Source organism: Pelecanus crispus, chromosome 3, assembly GCF_030463565.1.
Source record: "Pelecanus crispus isolate bPelCri1 chromosome 3, bPelCri1.pri, whole genome shotgun sequence".
In the NCBI taxonomy this organism is placed as follows: Eukaryota; Metazoa; Chordata; class Aves; order Pelecaniformes; family Pelecanidae; genus Pelecanus; species Pelecanus crispus.
The window spans coordinates 23,147,831-23,163,187 of record NC_134645.1 but is presented as its reverse complement, the minus strand read 5'-3'; the positions used below and the strand labels follow the sequence as shown (position 1 = coordinate 23,163,187).

The 15,357-nt window shown below is 41.9% G+C and overlaps 1 protein-coding gene across 1 annotated transcript in view; it reads left to right on the top strand.

Moving 5' to 3' along the window:
* Window positions 1-4,635: 4,635 nt before the first annotated feature.
* Window positions 4,636-15,357, top strand: part of PLD5 (phospholipase D family member 5) — a 190,140-nt gene continuing 179,418 nt past the window's right edge. The window contains exon 1 of the mRNA XM_075708055.1: window positions 4,636-4,821. Within this exon, the coding sequence (XP_075564170.1) occupies window positions 4,636-4,821 (186 nt within the window). The remainder of the gene's footprint in view (window positions 4,822-15,357) is intronic.

The following is a 15,357-nucleotide window of genomic DNA, read 5'->3' as shown; positions in this document are numbered from 1 at the left end:
TTTGAAAGACTAGTAATTTAATCTGGGATGTGCCAGTGTTATTGGGAGGTTACAATGATCTCCCCAGCTGAGTCTTGTTGGCAATTCCTAGATGAGAAAGCAAATTCAGCTGAGCTGGGTGAGAAGGTGGCAGTTACCTTCCTGCCTGGCTGCCAGGTGCAGAAGTGCTATTGAAGCTGGTGACAGTCACAGCCCTCTGACTGGATACCAGCTGAAGCCTGCAGGCAATTGCTGCCTGCTGTTTTGGTCAGGTGTAGTAACTTCTAAAAAGTGGGCCAGGGCTCGTGTGCAGCCCAGCTCTGCAGCATAAATTAGTACTTTTTAAGGATGCCTTGAATCTGTTACAGGTGCGTGCATGCATGCATGCATGTTTATTAGCTACCCAGCCAGAATAAAGTTTTGCTATAGGAGTTTTTATATTTCTAGGTATATGCCATTTGCTGATAAAAGGTCTAATGTTCTTGTATATGTGCTGTATGGCTAAAGCCCCTTAATAAAAAAAGTGTTTAGAAAGCCAGAGCACAGGGAGTAGCTCCTTTAAAACTTGTCTGGACAAGGTTTTTGGAAGAAAAAGAAGCTGTCTTTAAAAAAACCTACATATATTGTAGCCCTACCTACATGTTTCCACTTATATCCTGATTATTTTCTTCACACTGGCCTGAGTTAACTCTGCCCCCTACAGCATTCATCTGGTCGGTATAAAAAAATTGAAAGTTCTGTACATTGCCTAGAAGGAGTTTCTCTGAGTCTTGGTGTTAAGATGGGCAGTGAATTAGAGAAAAATTGTAGCGTGAACCACAATAAAGTAAAATCATGTTATGATATGCATGACTTGCATCTATTGCTAATGTTTCTTGTGTACCTGGCAGAGCATGGGAAGCTGAAAAGTCCTTGACTAGCATGAGCAGTACTCAGCAACAACTAAAAACATCAGTGTGTTATCAACATTCTTCTCCTACTAAATCCAAAACACAGCACTATGCCTGCTGCTAGGAAGAAAATTAACTCTATCCCAGCCAAAACCAGGACAGTATGATGTTTATAATTTCAGTCATCTTTGCTGCTGTAGTCATCTGGCTATGGAAGCAAAGGGCCTTGACAGGAGCAGATGTTTGGATAATTCTGAAAATTGCATGGAAGAGAAAGACAGCAGTTTAATCCAGCTCATAGAGTCAGTTGGAATTTCTGACCTACTACAGAACTGATTGAATTTTAATGAGTTGAATTATCTCTGAATTAAGCTGCTTGATATGCTCGTGGTTTTGGTTTGAACAAACTTGGTTTTTTGCATAGGTCCAAACTGGAAATAAATTGGAAGAGAAAATCTGGGAACCAGCTCTTTAACTTTTTTCAAATTAGATTAATGGCCATGTATTCACTAGGGACTGTCATTGTATTCTTAGCTTGTTACTTTGCCTGAGTAAAATTTTAATGAAAACACAAAAATTTATAGTCATTAACTATGTTTTCCCACTCAAAATCTTCTTTTCTGCTTGGGGTTAGGAAGCAGCAAAGGCTTTGCTAGCATAGCTTGCTCATATGATATTCATAGACTTGTTCCAGGCTTCTTTTTTACCTTTTCTCTCTCATTCCTAATGAGTATAGGACAGGGGTAATATTAATGCTCGCAGCAGTAGTAGTCGAAAGGCACATGCAGCACACCTAGGTGCCAAACAAGAAGGCATTTGGAAAGATGAGCAAGCCCACTTTATAGCCTAGGGGTGAAAAGCAACTTCAGCACTCCATTTTGTGACTGTTCTGGACAGGCAGAAAGGAGTTCACCTGGCAGTTGAGAAGACTGCTGGTAGTGTAGCTAGGGAAGGTATGATAAACTAACCCTACAAAAAAGCTAAGTCTACTTTAAAAAAAAATCCAAACACAACACGTATGGAGGAATGGGACAATGTATTGTACTGAAGTACAGTGGCATATTGGTTCTGATCTGTCATAGTATTAAGGGATGGGGAGGAAAGCAGGTGAGAACTACAGAGTGCCACTAAAAACTTTCTTTTTTTTTTTTTTTTAAAATATTTGCAAGCAGCATAAACAAGAAATCCCAGAGGAATAAAGAAAATGTTGAAGCGCTTTATATACTGCTATAGAAACAATGTGAAACTCCTTATGCAAAACCAGCATAAAGCAGGCTGTCCTTATTTACAGCACATGCAAACTTTTTCTAAGGACATCAGCCTGATGGTATATTTGAAGAATTTCAGAGGCTTTTTCTTTTTTTTTTTTTTTGACTGAATATTTGCATGTATTCCAGCCCTTTGGCAGTTAGGTGCATCTATGAGCATATGCAATTCATAAATAGGCATCCACAGCTAAAGTTCAGTTCAGCAGGCTTTTAATCAAGTTATTCTGTGTGAGCTTAAAACTACTGTAGCTGTGGTATGCCATACATTAAATCTCAGTGCCTTCAGGTGTGTCCTGCATGCAGTAGAGTCACATGGTCCTAATTTTTTCTCCAGGTGTTAGAAGAGTGTATTGACGATCTTGAAAATGCCTGGATTTACTCTACTAACTGAAGAAATCAGAGAAAAAGTTGTTAGAAAGCAAGCTGCAAATCCTTTATACTGGTGAGTAAAAATTATTTGCACGTAACTTTGATGGCTCTGGATGTTGCTATTTTGTTACAGGGGTTTTTGCTAGTGTTTAGGTAAGCATTACAAAATTGCATTTTTAGTTTTAGAGGAAAATGCTGTACTTTATGTTCCTACCAAACCCCTGCTACCATTCAGTTTATTTTTCCAGCGTTTCAAGAAGATACTAGTATTACCTATCAATAATAATTCTCAATTATGAGGTGTGATGTGAATTTTGCCTTTATCCTTAGAACATGGAAAGGAAAAACTTCATTATCTGTCTGGCTTCTGATTGCTGTTTTGTAGTAATACACCTTCAGCCCAATGACGAGGATATTTTAAATCTACCTTTTGATCAGACGGAAGTAGACTTCCCTCCAGATCAAGTGGTTTGCAAAGAGCTCTTCTACAGTGTTCTCACCAACTAGTCTAAATGAACTGTTTTACCACTCAAAGGCTATTTTCAGTTAACTGGATTCAAGTGTAGATTTTTAGTTCAACATCACTTTATCTGAGTGACTACATCAGTTTAGTTCTCTGGCAAACCATACATTGTCTGCCAGCAAATATTCACCAGAAACTGAAATGCTGTTCTGAGCTCCAATAATTATTTCTCGGTGCTATGTGAGAAAGTTTTCTTGTCTGTGCCTAATATAGCTTTGCAGAGCGTGTGGGCAATTAGCGAGGTGGCTTTTCATAGTCTGAAAAAGGAAAGTCCTTTTTTCTGCTGAAACAAGTTTGAGGTAAATAGCGACACATACCACCTTCTACTAAAAGAGATGGCAGCGGACTATAGAAACCACCCCAAAACGTCTTTTATTTGATGAGGCAAATACTAGGGTGTCAGGCAGCTATGGGTGTGGGCGCTCCGGCGATATTGTCCAGCCGGGGCCATAGCAGCGATTTGATTTCGATTTGATTTCCGAGGTCCGGCGCTGGCTGAGCCGCTGCGGGGTGTGAGGGCTATCCAGGCAGGACCCGGAGCCGGAGCCGGGGCTCCTGCCCGCCCTGCGCCCGGCTCCGGCGCGCCGGGCCGAGGCTTTCGGCTGCCGGCCAGGCGAGGTGCGCTCCTGGCTGCCCCGGGGAAAGGACCGGTAGCTCGGTCAGGTTACGCTTCAGAGCACCGGCCGCCCCTGCCCAGGGAGGGAGGCACACGGGGGCGGAGGGAGGCCGGCGAGGTGGCCCCAACGCCCGCAGCCCCGCACCGCCCGCTTACCGCGGCGGGGCCCGGGCGGCGGCGAGGGGCGCATCCCGCCCGGGGCGGGGCGGCAGCGCCCCGGAGCCCCCGGGGCGGGGAGGGCGGACAAAGGCTTCCAGGAGAGGGAGTGGCAAGCAGCCGCCGAGCCCGCAGCGGGCTCCGCGGGTCGGTGCCTGCCGGGACGGGGGGAGAAGGGACGACTGAACTTCCCCGGGGGCGCGGGGAGCCTCCTGCCCCCCAGGAGGCGGGCAGGGAGGAGGAGGAGGCGGCGGCAGCCGCTTTCCTGGAGGCGAAAGCGGGGCCGGTCCGCGCTGCTTTCCGCTTCCCCCAAGGCGGCTGCCGGGGAGGGGGAGGCGGGGGAGGAGCCGGCTTCATCCCCGGGCGGGCGGCGGCCCCTCCACTGCGCCAACCTGCAGGCGGGCTGGAGGCAGCGGCCCCGCCCGGCCGCCGGCCTCCGTCTGCGCGGGGCCGCGCCTCCCCTCGCCTCCGTCCCGGGCAGAGCCGCCAGCAGCCGCTTCCCGCTGCGCCGGTCCTGGGCTGCAGCTTGCTGGCGGCGAGGGCAACAAGCAGCGGCATCTTGGAGCGTCTTCTTTCCCGAGTGCCCTTTCAGCTCTCTCAGTCCGCTCCTCTCTCGTAGCTGCAGCCTTTTCTTCTCCCTCCACTCCTCCTACCTTGTTATTTCTCCTTCCCCCCGCCCTTCTCTTCCCATTTTCTGTTTTTGGGGCTGTTTTTGCTTTCCTTCTCTTTCTTCTTCCCCCATCCTGTTCTTTTTTGGACCCTCTTCATCTCGGGCCTCTTAATTTCTTGATTTCTTCTGATTTTTTCCCTTGGACTTTGCCTTGTCATGTCAAGATGGAAGTCAGGCATGACTGGCTCTCCTCATCCCCCCATGAAGGCTTCGAGCAGATGAGGCTGAAGAGCAGAACCAGGGAGCCTTCCCCAAGCCTCACCCGAGTAGGTGCGAACTTCTACAGCACCGTCAAGCAGCAGGACTACAGTGCCAGTGTCTGGCTGAGGAGGAAAGACAAACTGGAGCACGTAAGCCAGCTTCTATTTCCCCCCTTTTTTTTTCTTTCTAGACCTCTGTCTAGGTATTCTGTTAGGCTACCTTTCCACCAGCTTGGACTCCAGAAGAAAAGTGTTGCTCCGGTAATTGGGCATGGCATTTCCCAAATGGTAGAGAAAGGAGCTACTTAGAGGTCCCAGACTGGTCAAGTCTGAGGTAAATAGGCTGTCAGTACTGTTCCCAAACCACATGCGAGTGTCTTCCTAACTGGAAATATTTTTTAATGTTCTTGGCTTATTCATTCTTCTATTCCCGCAAATTCAGCACTGATGTGGGAGGAGAAAGATTGGGATGGTGCAGATGGAGGTTAGAGCATTTATCTCACGGTGATTATAATGTAGTTCTAGAATTGCTAGAAGAAAATAGCTTTTTTTAATTCTAGCTGTGATTGTGTCGTGTGTGTGTCCCCCGCTTCTTTTTCCTCTTCTTCATGCATGGGACTTTGAAAATATTCAATCTGTGTGGGGTAGAGGAGATTTCCTTCAAGACATCTATTCCTGCAGCAGTAGTACATGACTTAACTAAGTGTGTTTGGGACCACAAAAGAACTGATACTGCAGATAGCTCTAGTTAATATTTTATGGGAATTTAGGTGCTTCTAAGTATTCCTGTCTCGGATGATGTCTGAAAGCATTTTTCATGTTACTTACAACAGCAAGGAAATGGGTTGAGGTGACCTGCATACCATGTAAGAGTTTTCTGAATAGCTTATTAGATGAAACCCATTGTTACGCTGTAGTGTATAGTACAATCAAAACAGGGAAGTAGCTGCATTTACAGGGATGCAAAAGACTGTGGATGGGTTTTGCCTAATGCAACAGTCTGCCATTCTTTACGTTAGTGAGTAGTTTGCAATCACAGTCACAATGACTTCAAGATGCACAGAAAAATATTTCTTGTGGTACAGCCACCTGAAGTCTCTTTGGATAGAAACGGTCTCATTACAAGGATAAATTGCCTTTATTAGATGAAAATCCTAGATGGCATAGTAGAGTCCTTTAAAGATGAAACCTGAAAAAAGCTCCTCTCTCAACTAGTTCATGGAGTATTACCCTCACTTCCCTCTAACCTGCAGAGTATTTTATCCCTGTTAGTGAAATCTTAAACTTGGGTTGTTTACACTTCCAGTAAATGACAAGAACTGACGAACTGTTGGAAATATCACATTTCGAATGTTGACAAAGGTATTGAATCCTATCTGCCGCCTTACACATGTTTTTGTGATTCTTCACACTAACAACAAGGCTTCACAGTAGTAAGCTTGTAAGCAGAGTATTCTCCCATTGTGAATCAAGAAGAAAGGTCAATGCCTTATCTCAGTACAGCTGATGGCTAAAACATAGAAAGCACAGAAATCTGAGCTCTGGCTTTTGTAACAGGTTTTTACTACATGCGCCTACATGTTGATATGTGTCATCAAATGAATGATTGTTAATTGGGGGGGGGATAACCTGTCAACAGTTTGATAGCTAACTACTGTTCTGGAGGCTGAATATTAGCATGTTCAGATATCTGTATTTTAAATCATACCACAATATTAGCATGGACAAGGAAAATGGGCATTTACTTGTTTGAAGATTACAAGTGCAAAACCTTTATTTTGTGTGTGGTTTGGTTGGTGGTTTGGTGTTTTTGGGTTTTTTTTTTTTTTTTTTTGATGAAGATAGTATTTTGTCATAGTAGTAATCTCCAATAACCCTGCAGCATTGGTGTGAAAAGCTTTTCCTGTAATCCATTTGGGATGAATGCATGTTATTCTGGGGGTTTCCCTCTCATTTGATCTGTTTAGTTTTATTCCCAGAGCCTATTTGAACAATGTAAAGAAAAAAAATTGGAACATTGACATTTCTTGCTTGCCATGAAGTGTTTATTTCATTGATTTTTATTGTGAATACCCTGCAGTACATTAGATATGCCAACTGTATATATGTAAAATACTTCGGGTTTATGATTTAAGGTAACACTCATGAGTGTTGTAACAGACGGGCTATTGCATAGCTCCCCTTAATGAATGTAAACAAAATATGTATTAATTTCTAGATTGTATTTTGCTGGTACAGTTTTGGAGCAAGGTTGTTATTTTATATTTTCAGATAAATCTCTGAGGGTTTTGACTGTTTTCTTGCCAAAGAAGTTATTTCCTACACTCCACTCTTCCACTCCAAAAGACAAACCAGTTAGAGATGTATCATTTTGAATGGTGTAGTCATTGACATATGATAGCTTATGGCCAATATTGGATAATGAAGATACGCAAACTTCATGAGGTGGATGGAGGACATGAAAAACATTTCATTGCAACTCCCTTTGAGATAATCATGTTACTTGATACCTACAAAGAAAATCAAAATACAAGGAGTGAGCATTCATGGAGGCACTGATTTTGCAAGTATGGCATCATAAATTTGATGCTACATAATGACAGATATAGGCAGAAGAAGGTTATATAGTGAGTGTAAGTCAAGATATGCATGAACAGATTTTGAAGTTTCATGTGTACTCATTAGGTCTTGTGGAGGGGGTTGGTTTTTGCTTCACTGAAATTGTTTCTTAAATTGATTTCAGTGTGGTTGTAATAGGGATAAAATTGGGCCAGTATATTTTGTACGCTACTTCCAGTAAATCCTTGTAGACTGCAGTAGATATATTATATCGACTATCGTTAAAGTGAGTAGTATGACTTATTCACGTGCGACACTTCTTATTAATCCATATATAGTTGGAGGGACTAAAAAACACCTTCTGAAGCCAATTTTTATCAAATTGTTTATATAAAAAAATCTCAAATACAGAAACAAGTTGTTTCTAGATTTCAAAACTGTAACAAAGTTGTGGGTTTTGGTGTTGTGGTTTTTAGTTTTTGTGGGTTGTTTTTTTTTTTTTTTTTTTAAACAGATCTCAATTTGAAGAGTGTGGTAAAGAGGTTCAAAATTCAACTGTTGCCATATCTCTTCTAAAAGCACAGTACAAGTTCAGATGCACAAATACGATACAGTTTCTTTAAAATTGTTCAATACTTAATTATTGACTGACCAGAAAGGAAGTCAAAATCTGGAACATATTGCTGGCGTCTTGCTAATTGATTGTTCTTCAAATGGATCTTAATATAGTCTGTCTCCTCATTGGCTAATTGTTTATGTGGGTTATATTTTTCCAAGTGGCAGTAACACAATTTATACCATACAAGATCTGAACACAACTCATCCCTGTTTTCTTTCGTGAACTCAGATGCTGCATTTAAGATTAAATGGATCTGCTGTAACGTGTTTAAAGATAGGCCAATGAGGAATTTTTGCTGAAGTGAGGCCTCAGTGTACATGCGTGCTGTAGCTAATGGGTCAAAGATTCATGCTTTTAATGGAGGAAATTACTAGAGGTCTGAGGAACTCTGACATTGCAGATGTGACCACAGTGATGTTACAAACCTTTGGCTGAAATTCCTGCACAATTAAAATTGTTCAGATTCTATGTACCTGCTCCAGCTGGTTCTTTGTGCATTTTTGTGAAGTTGTTTGCCTGGTACTGGAAGTGTTGGAGTGAAAACTGTTGTGTGAAACATTCTTAAAGTCTGCTTTGCATAGTGCTTTTTTGTTTCTCTTTGTCTGGTGTTGCCTTTTTTAATGAAATGTGAATTGGTTAAGAGAAAAAGGAGTAGGAGGTAGGGATGGGGAGAAAGAGTAGCTAACCTGATAGCCTGTAGCTCGTGGGAGTTATGTCTGGTTTAATTTACAGCAACTTTCCATCATGTCTGTGTATCTTTCAGTAATGACAAGTACTGTATAGTTGCTTTCCCAGTACCTCAGCAACGAATTCTAGAGAACTTAATTTTAAATAATCAAAACTTAAAACAAAAGCAGAACAGATTTCTTTTTAAGCTACAACAGATATGCTTCAAGCATATATTCTTCTTTATGACAAATACAGGTATTCCTTCTCAAAGATGTAGTGGTAGTCTTTATCTAATAACTTTTAAATTTAATTATTTACTTAATTATGTTAAAACATTTTAAAAATTGTCTTTTAAGAAGCTGCTTCAAGACTAACTTTTTGGGAAACCTGGTGCTAGAACAGTTTTATTTCCTGGAGATCCTCAGTCTGTTACCTTTAGTATTATAATAATCAGAAGAAGTTATTTATAATTCTTGCATCGTCTCTTGTTTTTACTTAATTTCTGATTAGTAGCAAAGCCAACATTGGGGTTTTCAGATTCTAAGTACTCTTGCTGTTATGAGAGTTGACTTGACCAGTTGGTGGTATGCAGTTGATCAGCATACCGCTGTCCCTTTGGCAGCATTGTTATCCAGAGAGAAAAGAGGCTATGAGGTAGAGAGAGGGCAGTGCCGCAGGGTAAGAGGCAGATATCTAACATGCAAATGCTAGGCCTAAGACAACTTACAACGCTGCCTGACAAGCCTGCCTGTGGTACTTCTCAGAGCCTCATGACCAAATCAAAAATAAAATACAACTTCCATTCACCTGTCATAACATCTTTATGTAAGTTGAAAACCCAAATCCGATTCTGCAGGTTCATTTTTATTATTCAAAAACTAGTAGTTCTTCTAAGCAGCCTTTTTTTTTCCTCTCTTTTTTTCCTTATTTGTTTTCTTACAATGCAGGAAATTCTTAACAAAAACATTGTTGGGCGGTTTAAAATTGCATTTCTGCTCTTGCATGTAAATTAGCACAAGTGTTAAAAGTCAGAGGACAGGTTTATAGGCTTCAGAATGATGGCAGAAGACACCATGTGCATAGCTATAACCTCTAACATGTAAACGAAGAAGGTGGACATGGCTTGATGTGAAGCAAGTAACAGAAGGAGAACTCAGTCAAGCCAAAACAGTTGCTGGACAGAGCCAACAACTTTAACTTAAGGGAGAATAATAATAGAAGGATCTAAATCAGAATTCAAAAATTAATTCCCAAAGCAGCCCCTGTCTTGCAGTAAATGCAAACACATGGCTTTTTTGAGTTAAATGAATTGACAGAGTCTTTTGCATTAAGCAGGTGTAAATAATTTGTCATTTGGAATAATGTTAGATACCAAGAAGAGTGGAGTGCACCATATATGAAGGCATGTAAGTGGGGACAATTCAGAGAGTTCTAAAGAGTTGGTTTCCAGCATTTGGAGCTTATGGATGGCATGGTTGCAGATTGTAATTCCAAATGCCTGTCTAGTCCTGGAGATAGATATCTGTATTTAGATTTAATCATTAAAATCAAAGGGACAAACTCCATTAAGTAGAAGGACTTTGGCTTTTTCTCAACAGAAGACTGACATTTGGAACTGCCTGCCTGCAACAGTGGTACTAGCATGCATTGAGGTTCTTGCTGAAGTAACAGCATGCAGTTCGCTTCACTGCTGACAGACTGTGTGTGGAGGAATTCTTCTGTTGAAATGCTGCTTTCCTTGAAGGTGTCTTTCTCTAGTAATGTTTTGTAGACAAACATAATTAGAGAAAAATGTTCAGAGAAGTGCAAAAAGGGGGACCAAAATCATTGAACAGTGTTGGGAAAATACTGAAAAGCATTTTAGGGCAGAAAATGTAAAATAGTTTCTTTCAAAAATAGTATGGAGCATTTGAAAACTTGACATTTGGAGGGGAAAGAATAACTTATTTCAGTAGTTACCACGCATAAAAGTAATTTTGTATTGCAGAGCAGTGAAAATGTGATACCTATTAGTTCATTTTTCTCTTTCTAGTTGTGGTGGGTTAACCCTGGTTGTCTGCCGGCTGTCCACCAAGCTGCTCTCTCACTCCCCCCTCCTCAACAGGACAGGGGGAGAAAATGAGGTGAAACATCTTGTAGCTTCAGATAAAGACAGAGAGATTGCTCACCAATTACTGTCATGGGCATAACAGACTCAACTTGGTGAAAATTAATTTCATCTATTGCAAATTAAAAATAGGGTAGGATAGTGAGAAACAAGGACAAGACTAAAAACACCTTCTCCCCTTCTTTCCAGGCTCAACTTCAGTCCTTCATTCCTGACTCTTCTACCTCCTTCCCCCCAGTCCCCCGAGTGGTGCAGGGGGGATGGGGGAATGGGAGTTGCAGTCAGTTCATAACACTTTGTCTCTGCTGCTCTTTCCTCCTCACACTGTTCCCCTGCTGTGGTGTGGGGTCCCTCCCACAGGATACAGTCCTTGTCAAACTGTTCCAATGTGGGTCCTCCCTACAGGCTGCAGCTCTTCAAAAACTGCTCCAGCGTGGGTCCTTTCCATGGGGTACAGTCCTTCAGGAGTGGACTGCTCCAGCTTGGGCCCCCCATGGGCTGCAGTTCCTGCCAGAAAACCTGCTCCTGTGTGGGCTCCTTTCCATGGGCCACAGCTCCTGCCAAAGCCTGCTCCTGCGTGGGTTCTCCATGGGCTGCAGCTTCCTTCAGGGCACATCAGCATGCTCTGGCATGGGGTCCTTCATGGGCTGCAGTGTGGATATCTGCTCTGGCGTGGTCCTCCATGGGCTGCAGGGGGACAACCTACTTCATTGTGGTCTTCACAGGCAGCAGGGGACTCTCTGCTCCGGCACCTGGAACATCCCCTTCCCCTTCACTGACCTTGGTGCTTGCAGGGCTGTATATCTCACATTTTTCTCGCTCCTCTCACACAGCTACTGTGCAGCGTTTTTTACCCTTCCTTAAATACGTTACCAACAGAGGCACCACCACCGTTGTTGACGGGTCCAGCTTTGGCAAGGAGCAGGTCTGTCACAGAGGCAGCTGGAACTGGCTGTGTCTGATATGGGGGCAGCCTCTGGTCTTACAGAGGGCACCTCTACAGCCCACCCACCCCCCTGCCCCCAACCTAGCCACGTAAACCCAATATACTACTCTTAGAAGCTACTCTTCTTTCTCTGATATACAAGAGAAATTTTCAACATTGCATTAATCTAATGCGTCGGTTTTGATGATTTCAACATCAGTCACTTTGAAAGTCCAAATCTCCAAAGCTAAAACTAAAACATTTGAGAGGCGTTATCACTGTAACAGACTTGGCTTCATGTTGTTGCACAAGAAAATAAAACAACTTGAAGTTTCAAAGTTGCATTTAAAATTGATTTATATGCATGTATAAATTTAATTCAACTCATTCAAGACTTTTTAGAAATGAAGTTTTCTAATTTCTGAACGAAAGACCTAAAACTTAGGCTATGTTTTTTCCGATGCTATCTTCAGTGAAGATATGGGAAAAGTGGTTTTCGCTGCTATGCCTTTCCTAATGCTACCAGCATTAAGAAAAATCCAAATTACTTTTTTGCTACTGTCATCCTTTTTTTTATCAGTGATGACCATCCTTGTTTAAGGATGTTGAAATTGCAGCTTCAGAAACTTGCAGCTTACTCTCCTTGTCTGTTACACAAACAATTACTCTGCAGTTTTCAGCGGTTTGGTCTTGTAGCAGACTATTGACAGTAACACTTTTAAAGGTAGTGGAAGTACTTAAGCTACTAGGAGAATTACCCTTAGTGAATATCCCCTCACAAGTTCAATCACTTCACTGTCTACAGAGGACACCCAAAGAAGCTAGTCTCTCTCTGTGGCTCAATGTATGTCTAGGTTAGGCCTTCTTCCATTCCAGAACAAGGAATACTAAAATACTGCAGTGAAAATCTCTTTACCAGACTATCCAAAGATGGGAACAACAGACCAACTCATGCCAATGATTAATCAACCCCACCTCATTGCCATTTAAGATGGGAAGCCATATACTCTTAATCATTCCTAGAAAAGAAAGTCCTATGGTGGCAAATAGACTCCCTAGATCTGTCTCCCCTGATGGACCCCTTTCCGGAGGGACATGCTTATGACTGCCCACCTCTTGCCCTTCTCTTTTTATAACATTATTTGAGGTCTGATTCCCAGGCTTTTTAAATAGCCTCATTACTGAGAGGGGAAAAAAAAAACCCCAAAACCAGGTGCCCTGCTAATGTCTTGGAAGGTCCATATGTCCTCTTAAACTGAATACTCCCTCTGTCATATTTCAGAATCTGAAAGGATGTTTCTTAAAATGAAGATTTGGATTTTTTTTTTTAATTTTTGCATTACTAGATTTTGCATTAATAGATGACAGCTGCTAGAGTGAAAAAATGTAATATTAATTTTCCAGTGCAGTGACACTCCTCTAGTGTCTGTAACGTTGTGTAGTCTGAGCAGACAATGAAGTTGCTTGCAATCTGCCCTTGCAGTTCTTGGGAACTAGAGTAGATTATCTGAGGATATATCTAGATTAAGCAATAGGTATGTGCTGGGATCCATATCCCCTAATCAGCCAAACTGGGGACCCGTGGTGCTGCTTGCCTATGACCTGTGTGCCCAGGTTTCCAGAGTGGGGGAACAATGAAGTGAATGTGTACCTAGGTGGTGTTTGGTGGAGAGGCAGTTGAGCCATTTATCGAGAAGTGAGGCACTCCCAGATTCCCCAGTCTTTAGCGTTATAAAGGAAGCAAGTTAGCCTACTGTTCCCTCAAAGTGAGTTAAATACTGGCCTGCTTGTGATTCTGACTATCTAATGTGTCTCAGTGGGCAGAAGGGCCACTCGCCTAAAAGTGAAGAAATACGCATGAGAGTTAGGAGAACCTTAGAAGTTCAGAAGGAAGAATAGAAGGAAGGAATGACACATTGGTGCCAGTGATGTGAATTAATTTAATCAGAAATTGATTTTTATTAGATGATGAACTTATTCCTACTTTGTTTGGATGCTTTATCCATCAAAACTTAGTCTGGTTTTGGGGGGGGGGGGGGGGAAGGTTTGGTTTTTGATTTTTTTTTTTTTTTTTTTTAAGGTTTGCTCCTCAGAATTCTTTCATCTTTATAAAGGCTTTCCAAATATAACATAGGATTTGAGTATTTTTATAGGGATTTGGCTTCTTTTGTTTTGATCAATGCCTTGTGTAATTTGACTGTGTAGGTGATATCTAGCCCTGGACAGAGAAATATCAGAGTGGTATTTTTAGCAATACTTCATTGGCTTGCTCTCTGAAGACAAATTTACCTTTTTTTTTTCCCACTTTTGCACAACCTGTAAACCCTCTTCTTTATGTGCGGTATTTGTAGGTGAATACAGTTGTGTATTTTATTAATTTTTCCTATTAAAACCAAGTATTTGGTGAAGGGTCTGGAGAACAAGTCTTATGAGGAGCAGCTGAGGGAACTGGGGTTGTTTAGCCTGGAGAAGAGGAGGCTGAGGGGAGACCTTATCGCTCTCTACAACTACCTGAAAGGAGGTAGTAGTGAGGTTGGTGTTGGTCTCTTCTCCCAAGTAGCTAGCGATAGGACGAGAGGAAATGGGCTCAAGCTGCGCCAGGGGAGGTTTAGGCTGGAAATTAGGAAAAATTTCTTTACGGAAAGGGTGGTCAAGCATTGGAACAGGCTGCCCAGCGAGGTGGTGGAGTCACCATCCCTGGAAGTGTTCAAAAAACAGGTAGATGTGGCACTTCGGGATATGGTTTAGTCTAGTCTACCCTTGATTGGTTTAGGTGGGCTTGGTAGTGTAGGTTAATGGTTGGACTGGATGATCTTAAAGGTCTTTTCCAACCTAAACGATTCTATGATTCTATGATTCTATTTAAAAAAACTTAGTTCTATTTCTGACTGCACAATGTCAACATAATCAGCAGCTTGTTTTATAATTTATATAGTTGTTGTGGCTCATAAATACTAGTCATTCTATTCTAATTTTTGTTGCTATTGGTATTTCACTATTTACAGTTGTAATGAAATGTTTAATAGAATAAAAAAGCTAATGCATTTGAGAATTGCTACTAATAAAACAAATAGTGATTCAGATAATTCCTGCCATTCTGATACATTAAATAGGCTGGATTTCCCCAAGGCATTGTAAACTGTTTGGAGCAGAACCAAATGTGGAGTAGTGCTGAGGTGGCAATTGTGACCAGTTTAACTTTCATGATCCTGTTGTTACTGCAATAAAGGCATATTTACTTGGAGTTGTACTCTAACTTGATTCTGTAAAAGCTAGCATATGCTGTAAAAACCTATCATAATGAGAAGATGTGTATTTATTTTGAAACACGTGAATGAGTAAAAGCTAATAATGTCTTCAGCACTTTCAGCCACAGTAAACATGGCATGTCTCACGAGTGCTTTTCGTGTTACAGGAATTGTGCTGCTGCCCATTAAGTTCCATGACTGATCCTTTCTAGGCAGGAGTTTTTTGATAAGGGACTATGCACTCTGCGTGCTAAACAAACTTCAGGCATTACCTCAACTGAGGCTACCTACTTGCTTATGGGAATGGTGTTAAAGGTGACAGTGATTTGAACCCTACTTCCTCAATGCAGCTTGTGCACTTCGGTTTGATCTTGTTCCAAAGCCATGGTAAAGACTCCATTGACTTTACTACATATTTAAGTTGTATATGAGCTCCTTGAGAGAAGAGTGTGGATCAGCTCAGCTATCGTGGGTTTGGGGCAAAAGAGAAAGTTAAATATGTCATTCTAAGCAGTCGGAGGAAAAGTCTGTCTTGGAGTCCTCACCTTTTCTCGAGCTT